Source organism: Lodderomyces elongisporus, chromosome 4 (assembly GCF_030384665.1).
Source record: "Lodderomyces elongisporus chromosome 4, complete sequence".
Classification (NCBI taxonomy): domain Eukaryota; kingdom Fungi; phylum Ascomycota; class Pichiomycetes; order Serinales; family Debaryomycetaceae; genus Lodderomyces; species Lodderomyces elongisporus.
This window is the reverse complement of record NC_083676.1, coordinates 863864-877365: the sequence shown is the minus strand read 5'-3', so window position 1 is coordinate 877365 and position 13502 is coordinate 863864. Positions and strand designations below refer to the sequence as shown.

General features: G+C 36.3%; 6 protein-coding genes across 6 annotated transcripts; 3 read left to right on the top strand and 3 right to left on the bottom strand. All coding sequences in view use genetic code 12, as the record gives it.

The window, feature by feature from the left end:
* Window positions 1-2382: 2382 nt before the first annotated feature.
* ALT1 (alanine transaminase) lies at window positions 2383-4056 on the top strand (the record flags this gene model as incomplete). Its single annotated transcript, XM_001526025.1, has 1 exon — window positions 2383-4056. The coding sequence occupies one exon, from the start codon at window positions 2383-2385 to the stop codon at window positions 4054-4056; it is 1674 nt and encodes a 557-aa protein (XP_001526075.2).
* Window positions 4057-4584: 528 nt separating this feature from the next.
* UGA2 (succinate semialdehyde dehydrogenase NADP+ linked) lies at window positions 4585-6072 on the bottom strand (the record flags this gene model as incomplete). Its single annotated transcript, XM_001526024.1, has 1 exon — window positions 4585-6072. The coding sequence occupies one exon, from the start codon at window positions 6070-6072 to the stop codon at window positions 4585-4587; it is 1488 nt and encodes a 495-aa protein (XP_001526074.2).
* A 923-nt stretch (window positions 6073-6995) lies between these two features.
* VMA5 (Vacuolar ATP synthase subunit C) lies at window positions 6996-8144 on the bottom strand (the record flags this gene model as incomplete). The annotated part of the gene is made up of 1 exon (XM_001526023.1): window positions 6996-8144. The coding sequence occupies one exon, from the start codon at window positions 8142-8144 to the stop codon at window positions 6996-6998; it is 1149 nt and encodes a 382-aa protein (XP_001526073.2).
* A 799-nt stretch (window positions 8145-8943) lies between these two features.
* On the top strand, window positions 8944-10475 carry PVL30_003478 (uncharacterized protein; the record flags this gene model as incomplete). Its single annotated transcript, XM_001526022.2, has 2 exons — window positions 8944-8961; window positions 9060-10475. The coding sequence occupies 2 exons, from the start codon at window positions 8944-8946 to the stop codon at window positions 10473-10475; spliced, it is 1434 nt and encodes a 477-aa protein (XP_001526072.2).
* Window positions 10476-11111: 636 nt separating this feature from the next.
* Window positions 11112-11924, top strand: YOP1 (ER membrane protein DP1/Yop1; the record flags this gene model as incomplete). Its single annotated transcript, XM_001526021.2, has 2 exons — window positions 11112-11162; window positions 11340-11924. The coding sequence occupies 2 exons, from the start codon at window positions 11112-11114 to the stop codon at window positions 11922-11924; spliced, it is 636 nt and encodes a 211-aa protein (XP_001526071.2).
* Window positions 11925-12207: 283 nt separating this feature from the next.
* PVL30_003476 (uncharacterized protein) lies at window positions 12208-13023 on the bottom strand (the record flags this gene model as incomplete). The annotated part of the gene is made up of 1 exon (XM_001526020.1): window positions 12208-13023. The coding sequence occupies one exon, from the start codon at window positions 13021-13023 to the stop codon at window positions 12208-12210; it is 816 nt and encodes a 271-aa protein (XP_001526070.2).
* Between the last annotated feature and the right edge of the window lie 479 nt (window positions 13024-13502).

Below are 13502 nucleotides of genomic sequence, written 5' to 3'. Positions count from 1 at the left end.
ACCTCCTGATCTGATCCAAAGTCTAGACCAAGAGTATCCTGCCAAAAAACAAAAAAACCCCTCCCCTGCCCTTACACCAATAAACAATATTACATCTGTTTGCTACGCACTTCTGCCTCATACCAAGTTATCATAGGTAAAAAAATTTTGCTGTTACATTTGAGACGTTTTAAACCAAAACAGCAAGAAACAGCAAGAAACAGCAAGAAAAAAAAATTAAAGAGGGGAAGGGGAAGTTTAGGTGGATTAAAACAGGTGTTGTATTAAGATTGATGTTTTCAAAAATAAAAAAACTGTGACTATATTGATTCTCTTATTTTATTGTATTATCTTCATTCATTTATGTTGTTATATGCTTTGCAAAATGTAGTTTTGCATAGATAACATAGTGTAGATAAAATCACGTGATCTAATATATCTTTTTTCTTACAAGAATGAGAATAAAGTGTTGTTGTTATTTTTTTTTGGATTGTATAGTGTATACAGTGCACGCGACAACAACAACAACAACAGCAAAATGAGACCTTTAGAATGTTACAAAGTGTAATAAACTTATAATGATGATGATGATGATGATGACTACTACTACTACTATTGCTTTTTTGTTTGTTTGTTTGCAAAGAGAGCTACCAACTAAGGCAGCATTTGTACTATTAATATTGCGCTACCGTTCCCACACTCATAAAAATGAATACATTTAAAAAATAAAAAATAAAAAATAAAAAATAAACACAAGAGGATGTACTACCCCCACAAACTCATGCACTGTAATGCAGAGATGAGCTACCAGCAGCAACCACAAACAAAAAAAAAAATTAAAGATTAAAAACTACCACTAAAGAACAAGAAGACTAAAAGACTAAATTAAAAGACTAACAGCAACTAGCAACGAGTAACGAGTAACAGAGAAAAAAGAAAAAAGAAAAAAAAAAACAGAAAACAGAAATTTGAAGAAAACGCGAACGAAGCATTTACTTTTTGTTTTTTTGTATTTTCTCTTATTTTTTCTTTTAATATGTTGACCCCGCATTTTTCCTTTCTTTTTTTTTTTGATGCTCTCTTGATTTTTTTTTTTCTTCTCTCTTCCACTTAGCAGATAAACTACCAATACTACCAAAACTACCAAATCTACCAAAACTACCAAATGTTATTCTCCCCTCCCTCCTCCTCCTACGCTTGCCCCATCGATCAGTGTGCTTAGCCTTTTCATTTGCATATACTCAGCGCATTATGTCTCTTTTTTTTTCTTCCACCAATTTTACAACCATCATCTTCTTTGTCTACTACTTCTTCTACTACTTCTTCTACTACTACTTCTACCTTTCTAGCTGCTTCTCCTCTTTTTGTCTAATAAGTAATAGCCAAAAAAGAAAATAAAATAAAAATAAAATAAAAAAAACAAATATAAAGGAACTGTATGAGACGGAAGTTATTGTCCATCACACACAATAAAACTGGAGAAGAACACTAACTAACACAAAGAAATTAGTGAATACAAAAAAATTGTAAATAGTACTATTGTCTTAGTGAAAAAAAAAAAAAAACCCTTTAACTGAGTCGGCATTTAATTTCCGTTCCGAGGATCAAATACACTTCTGCCACACACACACACACAACTCCAACACCAGCAGTACCAACACCATTGACTCATAATAAGTTTATTGACTTCTTCTCACATTATTATATTATATACAATTTTTCAAAAAAGACTTATCATTATCCAACACCAACACTATGTTGGTCGTGTGCAGAAACACAACTAACATATTGAGAACTCTCATGTATAAACGGCAATAGATAACAAGTGGAGCTAGTAACAAAAAAATTAAAAAAAAATTTAAAACAAAAAAACCCAAATTTCAATTTGTAGCACTGATTGCGAGTCAAAGAAAAAGATAACAAAGACGAAAAAAAAAAAAACGAGAATGACAATAAGAATAAAGAATTGGAGTTTTATGCGAGAGACATTCTTTCGGGTATTCGACAAATCACTTCTTTTATAAATTATTCACCTTTTTCACCTTTTTCACCTTTTTCACTTTTTCACTGTTTTTCACCATTTTCACCTTTTTCACCTCTCTCTTTTTGCTTGTTTGTTTGTTTGTTTGTTTGTTTGTTTGTTTGTTTCTTGTTAGCAAGAGGATTTTCCCATTACAATTAGAACTCAATCAAGAGTCTTTGCCGATCTTTTGATAAAGCAATAACATTCATTTAATTTATTATTTTCATTTTATTTTTATTTTTATTTTTTTTTCTTTTCAACATTTGTGGGTTAGGTGACCATTGCATATTCCTCCGCTTATCTCCACTCTCCACATTCTACTCACATTCACCTTCCTTTGTTCCTTCCTTTGTTCTTTCCGTCCTAATTTATATAAAGACATGCTAAGATCTATCTCCAATACTGCTAGTCCTGCTGCTCCTCGAAGCAGAATTTGTGTTTCCAGCAAACACTTATTTACCAACAACTACAACTACAACTACAACTACAACTACAACTACTACAGCACCATGGCCAGCACTGCTACATTATCCAACTTGTACGCCAAACCAGAAACAGTCCAAAGGTTATATCGCTTTTACTCCTCCTTTGAACCAGCACAAAAACTCTCCATAAAAGACATAAACCAACAAACAGTGGAGGCAAAGTACGCAGTAAGAGGCAAGATACCAATCATTGCCGATGGACTCCTGGAAATAATTAAGAAAAACCCCGTCGACCACGGCCTCCCATTTAGCAAAATCATCAATGCCAATATCGGAAACCCCCAACAGTTGGACCAAAAACCATTGACCTGGTATAGACAAGTTATGTCAATCTTGCAGTACCCAAACTTGCTAGACATGAATGTCGATTTCCCCCAAGACGTTCAAAAAAGAGCCAAAACAATATTGGACAATATTGGCTCCCTCGGCGCATACTCACACTCCCAAGGCTCCCCTTTTATCAGACAATCAATTGCAAACTTTATCACAGAGAGAGACAATGGCACTCTCCCGGCAAACGCTAACAACATTTTTTTGACCTCGGGCGCATCAACCGCAGTCTCATACTTGTTGCAAATATTGTCAAAAGACCAGCAATCTGGCTTTCTAATCCCCATCCCACAATACCCATTGTACACTGCAAGCATCGCCTTGAATGATGCAAAACCTATTGGATACTACTTGGACGAATCAAACCAATGGGCTACAAACCACGAAGAGATTCGTCAATTGATTACCCAAAACAAATCCCAAGGAGTCAATATAAAGGCACTTGTGGTTATCAACCCCGGTAACCCCACCGGCGCTGTCTTGGCCCGCGACGAAATGAAGGCCTTGATTGATATCTGTGCCGAACACGGCATTGTCTTGATTGCCGACGAAGTGTACCAAGAAAACGTCTTTGACGGCAAGAAATTCATCTCATTCAAACGCGTATTGGGAGAACTACTCGAAAAAGACTACAACCTGTATAAAAATGTACAGTTGGCTTCATTGCACTCAACTTCAAAAGGTGTTAGTGGAGAATGTGGCCAACGTGGTGGCTACATGGAATTGGTGGGCTTTAGCGACGATGTAAAAGATGTCATATTCAAGTTGGCATCCATCAACTTGTGCTCACCCGTTTCGGGACAAGCCATGGTGGAACTCATGATTAACCCACCAAGAAAAGGCGACGAGTCGTATGACTTGTACAAACAGGAAACAGGCGAAATATTTGACGACTTGAAAGAGAGAGCCAATTACCTCTATGAGGCATTTACCGGAATGGAGGATATCGCAGTAGACAAGCCAGAAGGAGCAATGTACATATTCCCCCGTTTGGACTTTGACCCAACAAAGTACCACAAACTATTCTCAAGAGCCAGAAACTCCAATTTGCTTATCGATGACGTATATTGTATCGAGTTGTTGGAAAATACGGGTATATGCTGTGTTCCTGGAAACGGATTTGGCCAGAAACCTGACACTTTCCATTTAAGAACCACATTCTTGCCCCCTGGAAAAGAATGGATCGAGCACTGGAGCGATTTCCACAAAGCATTTGTTAAAAAGTATAAAGATGTTTAGATTCAAATGACAAAAACCAAAAAAAAAAAAAAATGAAAGAAGAAAGAAGAATAGATTTGGAAATATACATCAAGAAAGAGCAAACACAAATTTAAATCCAAATCCAAATCCAAATCCAAATCCAAATCCAAATCCAAATCCAAATCCAAATCCAAATCCAAATCCAAATCCAAATCCAAATCCAAATCCAAATCCAAATCCAAATCTAAATCCAAATCCAAGTCGATAACTAAAGAGATAATTATAAAATATAGAAAAAGATAAAAACTAGTTTAAAAAGTAGAATTACAAAAATTGAAATAAATAAATAAATAAATAAGTAAATAAAACTTTAGAATCTATTCAAGTATATGCGTTGCTTGTTTCTAATTCTTTTCATTTCATATCTACATTTTCTTATTCAAAAAAAAAAAAAAAATAATAATAATAATAATAATAATAACAATAATAATAACAATAATAATAACAATAATAATAAAATACATTCACCTCCCCTGCATTTCTTCTCTCTATAGTCTAGACATAATTCTAGTTATAAACGTTTCCCAATGTGATGGATTTGAGGACAGTATAGTCATCAATACCGTAAAGTGATCCCTCTCTGCCGAACCCGGACTCCTTGATACCGCCAAATGGCATTGATGCATCAGTAAACAAACCAGTATTGACACTCACCATTCCTGCCTCCAAGTACTCAGACATGTACCAGATAGTATTGATGTTTTGTGCAAACACGTACGAGGCTAATCCGTATGGAGTGTCGTTACACAATTCCAAGACTTCTTCCTTTGTAGAGAACTTGGCAATAGCTCCCAAGGGACCAAAAGTCTCTTCGTGCAAAACCTTTGAGTCTTGTTGCACATCTTTCAAAACAGTTGGAGCATAAAAATGTTTTCCGAGTTCAGGCAATTTCCCACCCTTTACCAAAACCTGGGCACCTTTCTTTATCGCATCTTCAATGTGATCTTCCACTTTCTCAATAGCCTTGGTGTTGATTAAACAACCGTGTGTAACGCCTTCATCCAACCCATTTCCAATCTTGAACAGCTTAACTTTTTCGGCAAACTTTTCACAAAATTTGTCATAAACACCTTCTTGTACATACAATCTATTGGCACAAACACATGTTTGGCCCAAGGACCTAAATTTCGACGCAACAGATTGCTCAACGGCCAAGTCTAAATCCGCATCGTCAAATACAACAATTGGTGCATTTCCACCAAGTTCCATGGACAACTTTTTAAGTGTCAGCGAGCTTTGCTTCACCAATAATTTACCAACGCCAGTGCTTCCTGTAAAACTAACCTTTTTTATACTTGGAGACTCGCAGATTTTTGTACCTACCATTGGTGTAGACTCGACTGAGGCCAACACAACATTGAAAGCACCAGGAGGAAATCCAGCCTCTTTAGCCAAGTAAGCCAATGCCAAAGAACTAAGTGGTGTTTGTCCATCCGGCTTCAAAATACATGTACACCCCACGGCCCAAGCAGGTGCTGCCTTTCTAGCACCCATTGCACTTGGGAAATTGAATGGACACAAGAGACCCACTGCACCAACAGGCTGCTTATAAGTGATAATTTTGTTATTTGGGTTTGATGGTTGGATAGTATCACCATAAACTCTCTTGGCCTCCTCACTAAACCATTCAAAGTAACTAGCAGCATATTTGATCTCGCCTTTGGCATCGGTCAAACATTTACCATTCTCCAATGTAATTATGGTGGCCAAATCATCCAAATTTTCAATCATCAAGTCATACAATTTGCGCAACATTTTGGAACGGTCATATGGGTTTGTCTTTCTGAAAGTTTTGAACGCTTCAGCTGTAAGCTTGATTACTTCATCAATCTCCTCGGGAGTTTGCTCGGGTAACTCTGCAATCACTTCTTCGGTGGCTGGGTTAATAACTTTGAAAGTCTTTCCCGACTTGGATTCAACAAACTCATTGTTAATGAATGGCTTTGTTTGGAAAAGGTTATGGTTCTTGATATGTTTCAATACTGGACTAGACATTTTTGGTAATGGAATTGAATCACTTTGAACAACGCAATTTGTATAAGAAGAAAAGAAAAGAAAAAAGGGTCTTGTCTTTTCTCCCAAAAAAAACAAAAAAAAACTATATAATGTAACGGGATAAGAAGATCAAGATGAAGATCAAGATGATGAACAAGGTGATGAGAAAAAAAATGAGTTGCTATATATAATGCTCTTAGCGGGTTTTGCCAAATGTGGTAATTGCCCCGCGGAAACAACAAAAAAAAAGTTGTATTAAGGATGAAGAATGTGCGAGACGAGCTGTAAAAGAAGCTTGTGGAAAGGCTCATTTAAACGGAAATAAATGTGTGAGAAAAACACACTAACAATAAGTAAATATAAAAAATTTACAATCACACGTTTTGATCTCCTAAAAGTCTATTTCCTTTGTTAAAAAAAGGTGTTACTGAAAAAGTTGTTGTATTCATGTGTCAGCTTGCCTAGTTCGATTTCACATTGTTTTTTGTAGGGTACATTCCTAACCGCGGTAAAAACTTGTAATATAGTTTTAGCAAAGTGTTTCTACTCAGATCTTTCTTAGATCAGTTTGCAGTTTAAATTTAATCATACAGATTTATGTAAACAAAAACTTGTCGGTCAAGGCTACTAATTTATATATATATATATATATTATATATATATATATATGGCAAGTTATTGCACAAAAATGCAGTTATGTATATTTAACATATATAAATATGCGTGTGTATAACGTATACATGTTAACTCTATTGTCTGGCATGATTTATACCGACCACCTGGGCCATTATTGTCTCAGAAAACGTAAGTAAGAGAAAAGAACCAAAAAGACAAAAAAAAAAATAGAATAATGAGCAACGGCGAGAATAATAATCAAACCGATGCTTGGTCCCATTTCTTTTTATGTGTCCAAGACCCTCTTATTAAACAACCTCAAAGTTGTAAAGAACAAACGGTTCATAATCCGAATCAACCAATGAAGCATACTCGTGTAAATTAGAGTTTGTTGAGTATCCATCACCTCCCAAGTAACCGAATTTTTCAACCAACTCTTTCTTGGCCTTTCCAAGGTTCTTGAGGTTACTGCCTTCAAATTTGATCAAGTAGTTATCGAATTGTGGTGGTAAACCGTATCTAAGAACAGCTTCAACGTAAACACGGATGACTTTGATATGAAACCAGCACGCAACAATGTCCAGGTATGCGGTTTTGCTCAATCTGATTACCTCATTCTTCAGCTTGGACTCGGTGGCCTTTGTGATATCAAACTCTTTTCTCAAGTTATTCAAGGTTTCTTCGCTGTAAACAAAATCAGTACGTGGGTGCCACTTTTGTTCGCGTGCATTGTTGATAAACTCTTGCTGAAACTTCTTGAAAAGTGTAACTGTAAACAAGGTAAACTCCAGATCCTTTGCAATCGCCTCGGCGGATCTGGGTATTACAAACTGTGTTAGTGTTTCATATTTGTTTTTAAACTCGGAAACTAAATTGTTTGGCACAGCAATTAGAATGGTGACCAAGTTTTCCGAGTCCAAAACAAACTGCTCTGGCTTGACAATCTCGTGGAGCGACTTGATTGACAAGTCCCCATTTCTCTTCCTATCAGCTGCCAAGAAATTGGATTTTGCCGTTTGGTAATTTTGAAAAGTAGAACGAACATCGCTGTCCAATGTTACGGCTTCACTTGAGATAATCTTCACCAACTGACTAATTGGTTTGTCTAGACGATACTTCGAGGTATTCCATTGGAAATTTTGAACATAGTCAAAAACAGATCTCGATTGGATTGTGCGTGACGAGTTTGAGTTTGACTTGGACTCGCTCACGGAGTTCAAAATCTCCACAACTTTGGAAACTGAGCCACCCAACTGCTGATCAATTTTGCTCAACTCCTCGCTTTCTTGCACCAAGGAGTCCAAAGTGCCACTCTGGAAATCTGGAATTTTCAACTTGTACAATGGTTGCTTACCATTGTTTAAAGATTGTTCTAACCATTCTTCGGCATGCGCTGACTGTGGTAAGGAAAGAATCAAATAATCAGCAATAAGCAGGTGCTGAGATGTTCCTGACATGTTTATATATTGTTGTGGTTGTGGTTGTGGTTGTGGTTGTTGTGGTTGTGGTTGTAATAGTAATTGTCGTTGCTATAGTTGTTGTGATCCTGAATGTCTCAATTTCACTTACTCACACTTGTATGCACACACATATATCCTCTCTCTCACTCTCACTCTCTCTCTTTGTTTTACCCTTTTTTTTTCTCTCTCTATCTTCGTATCTCCACTGACTTCAAACTTCGTTGGTAATTTTGAAAACCGCGCAATTCGATTATGTAAAGTGCACGACCCTTGTTAATAAGGCTGGCTAGATCCTCACCTATAAAGCCTGGTTCATCACACCCTCCTTTGTCCAATGCATGAACTGAGTCGATAAAGAGTCTATACTCCATCGTATCATCTACTTCCGTAATTGCATATCCACTACTACGAATGCTATAGTTACTACGTCTCTTGAGTGTTTTAATTTGGTAGTTATGCTCTTTGCAGAGACAAGCACTAGTTAATAAACAAAGTTGCAAAAAAGAAAAAGAACATTAACGAAATAAAAAAAAAAAAAAAAAAAAAATTAAAATTAAAATTAGAATTAAAATTAAAATTAGAATTAAAATTAAAATTAGAATTAAAATTAAAGGAAAGCATCTCTTTTGAGTAAGACAAAAGAAAAAAGAAAAAATTAGATAATGAGCATCGCTTATGCTTCTGTTTCTGCTTCTGCTTTTGCTTCTGCTTCTACACTCTTCTGATAGGAAAACAGATTCTTTGAATATCTTTGAACACCGCTTGTTGAATCAGATTTGTCATTACAGCAGTAGCAATGAGTAATACCTTAGAAGTATGTTGTTCTTTTGAGCTTTATTTTTTTTTCAATATAGCTAACATTGACAAAGAGTGCAAGAATACTAACAAATACCTTTTGTTTTTTTTTTTAAGGAACGTCTAAAAGAACATTCAACAGCCTTCGATGGGCTTTTGTCCTTGATACCTGCCAAATACTTTTATGATGATGCCACACAGGATCAGTGGCAACAAAAGAAAAAGTCCAAGGAAGAGAAGAACCAGAATAAGCGAGCAAAATTCAATCCGAATTCAAAGAGTACAGCTGATGAAACTAATAATGCACATGCCAGTGCCAAAGATGTGATGGAAAATCGATCCAAGCGTGTCCAGCAACAAAGCAATGGGCAAAGTGGGCAAAATGAGCGACGCAAATCTTTGCATAGAATAGAGAGTAAAGAAGAAGAGGAAGAGGATGTTGAGAATGTTGGGAATGAAGAAAATGATGATGATGAAGAAAATGAGTCTGGAGATGTAGATGTCGAAGAGGATAGCGTTGAAGAAGATGATCATGATGATCATGATAATGACGAAAATTTGATGAATAACGACGAGCAGATGATATTTGATGATGACGGGAATGAAATTGCGAATGAGAGCTACGCAAAACAAGGGCTTCGAAATAATGCTGCTGCCGGCGCTGCTGGAAAATCCAAATCACGACTGTTGACACCGGAGGAGCAAGAAGCAAAGCAGAAGAAATTGAATGAGTTGAGGGAAAGATTGGAATCGAAAATCAATAGCTTGCGAGAAAAAAGGAAGGCTGTTGGTACAAAAACACAAGGCGCCCCACAATCTAGAGAACAAATTTTGGCAGAGCGAAAGAGGAAAGTGGAATTGTCCAAGCAACAAAAACGTAAATTGGAAGAAATGGAGGATGACGAGAATAATTCTGACAACTCGGACTTTTCAGATATCAATGACGACGATGATGGAGAAGGCGAAAAAAATGGCGCTAATGCTCATTCTGTAATGTTTGGAAACATTGCATTTCAAGATGGGTCACAAGTAACCTCGGACTTGACCAATCTTCGAAGATCTGCTGATAAGAAGAAGCAAAAAGGACCTGCCAACAATGACATCAAGGCCCATTTGAAAAAATTGGAAAAGAAGAAATTAAAGTTGGCGTCAATGACACCAGAGGAGCGAGAACAACAGGATAAGAAGGATAAGTGGCAAAGGGTGCTTAACCAGGCTGAAGGTATTAAGGTCAAGGATGATGAGAAACTTTTGAAGAAAGCATTAAAGAGAAAGGAGAAAAAGAAACTAAAGAGTGAAATTGAATGGAGAGACAGAAAACAAGTAGTTAAGGACACAGTTGCAGCCAGAGCTAAAAGAAGAGAAGAGAATTTGAAAGCACGTAAAGAGAGCAAAGGTCTTAAAGGACACAAGAAAAAGAATCAACCAAAATTGCGCAAGTTCTCTGGTGTTGTTAATAAGAAAGCGGCACTGGGCAAAAAAAGAGCTGGATTCGAGGGAAGTGTCAAGTCCAAGCCAAAAACCAAAAAATAGTAAAGTAGTGAAGTAGTGAAGTAGTGAAGTATACAATATATATATATATATATATAAAGCTGGAAAAGAAGAAAATTTACTAATTTTCCTATTTCAAAGAGTACTCACGAAGAAGCTTGTAATCAAAAACTTTCAAAGTTATCATTCAAGATGTATGATGAAAATGAAAAAAGTATGAATTTTTTCTTCTTTTTTTTGGTGTATGATGTAATCTTTGCAAAAACCCGAAAAATAAAAAAATAAATAAAAATAAAAATAAAAATAAAAAGATAGTGTTATCCTGCATATAATATATTTCAATTGCTATACCTTTCTTTGCGAACCACACTTGCCAATGTTCATTTATCTGGATAAAATTCTCTAGAGCGAAGGGGTGGGGGGGGGGGGGGGGGAAAGTGAGGGAAAAAAAATACATTACACTGGTGGTGAAATTTCAAAAAATTATTCATTCTTTGAATCCTTCTTTCTTCTCTTGCTTATCTATTTTTCCATTATTACTATTATTATATTCTTGGTGGCAATTGAACATATCTTAAGATTAAGAAGTCATTGAAATCAAGAAAACAAATAGAAAAGTTATACCTAATATTCCTCCCCTTTCAGAATAGATACAGTAGAATTTGTTAACCAAATACAATGTCAGGATTACCAGTTCAAGTCAAAAGAATTTTGAGTGAAATCGATAAGGTATGTGAATAGTTTGCTATATAATCGTGATGGTGCGCTAAACATTTTGCTAGAATAAACAACCAAGTTCAACCACATTCAACGACTTTATTAGAAATGTTGGTGATTGAATAGATCCATCACCCTCTCTGCTCCGATAGTTTACTAACATAAGCAATTCCAATTATTTTTTTTTAGAACACTAGTGGACTTTCCATTTTGACCCAGTTTGAAAGACAAACCGGCTTTCCAAGATCATATGCGGTCTTGGGTTTTGTTGGTGTCTACTTCCTTATGATATTCTTAAACTTTGGTGGTGTTGGCCAATTGTTGTCAAACATTGCCGGCTTTATTGTTCCCGGTTACTATTCAATCTTGGCGTTGCAAACTGCAACTTCGAAAGACGATACTCAAATCTTGACTTATTGGGTTGTTTTTGCATTCTTGAATGTGATTGAATTCTGGTCAAAAGCAATCTTGTACTGGATCCCATTCTACTACTTGTTCAAGACCATTTTCTTGTTGTACATTGGCCTTCCATATACTGGAGGTGCTGAAATCATCTACAAGACTGTGATCAAACCAGTTTCTGACCAATACGTTCGCCCAATTGACTCCAAGATTGGATCCAATATTGGCTCAAGTGCCAGCTCCATTTCTGGCTCAGGCTCAGGCTCGGGTTCAGGTTTCGGTCACACCAATTTTGGTGACAGAAGCCACGAGAATTTTGCTGACAGAGTTCAAAACACCGCTGAAGGCGTTTCCACATCTGTCCACATCTAAGAAAGTGACAACATTCAGTAGATTTGCCTTGTCTCTTCTTTATTTTTTTTTTTGGAGCTGAAAGCTGAAGGCTGAAGCTAAAGAATTTAGTATGCTAGCTAAATATTTGTTGAATGGAGGAAGGTAAAGAAAAGAGAAGAACAAAAAAGAGAAGAAATAAATGAATGGATTTAAAAATTCGAAAGATTTGGAGGAGTAATAAACATTTAGCACGAAGGATTAGAAATACGGTCGGATGACAGTTTTTCTTTTTCGAAATTTTACTTATTTGTTTAGGATACATTCATATATAGCTACATTCAACGTCTTCTAATCCTGTTAAAAATATAAGAGCTAGTTTTCCACTTTTCTCGAAATCTAAATCTGGGATAAACTTGCGCTTTGCTTCATTCCAAAGCACTTTTCTCTTCAATGGTTTAAGCGTGGTTGTTGTGGGGAACACTTTAATTTGAGCAGTCCTACCTCTAATTACGGGACAAGAATAGTATGTCGAAGCACTCTTTGCAAAAGTTATCTCTGGAGTAAATGCTGCTCCCAGGGTGCCACCAACAACAGCAAATAAACCTTCGAATAAAGTGGTGCTTATATCGTATTCTAAAGTGAACTTGTTTGCTATGCCTCTTGAGTATGCAATCTCTCCCTTTGCTGATTCATCATTAACAACAGTCAATGTTTGTACTACGAATCCTGCTTTGTCAAGGGTTTGATTCACGTCGGTGGTGTAAAACTCTACCCAGTGTTTAGGGAATCCTTGTGAGAACAAATCAAAACTTGTATGAGTATTCTCATTTTGCATTTTAGGTACTTGTCGTTTGGGTTCGGCATCGACTTCCGAAATCAAAAAATGATTGTTATTGGTAAAGTAGACTATCGCGTGACCGTTATGAACGTCATTACTTTCTTTATATTTTGTTTTGAACTTGTTTATATTTTTTTCCAAACTCTGTAGTGATTCTGTATAAAAAATGAATGGTTTGTTAACGTTTTCGTTGCTATCATCCTGTAGGTGGCCATATACTGGCACAGTAGGAGGGAAAACTTTACACAGTATATAAGAGATGAAACTGCTAATAAAGTATAAAAAGACGAAAATTAGCATTTGAAGGCTGGAAAATTTGGAGTTAGATTTATGACTTCCACAACCAATTTGTCTTTACGTGTTGGCACTCGTTGTTCACTTTTCAGAAATTTGGCTGCAAATTGCTATAAAATTTTTGAATGCAAGGATTTTAATATTAAAAATACACATAGACAAAGAGATACACAGTCACAGAGACATACAGACAAAGAGACATACAGACACAAAAAAAGAAGAGTTTAAAAAAAATGGTTAATAAACCTCTGAGAGCCGTAAAATTGGTCACGTGACGGTTTAACAGCACATTATATATATTTCATACCTCTTTTTAGTGAGAATTGTGCTCAAAATGGATAAAAAAACATAGAGAGAGAGGCGAGGGGGGGGGGAGGGAAGAAAAGAGAGTAAGGCTGGGGTTGAGATGCAAAAGTTGGGTTTATTTCAATTGTGCATAGGTGAAAAAACAAGGGATCGCAAAGAAAGGTGTGGTGAGTAATATG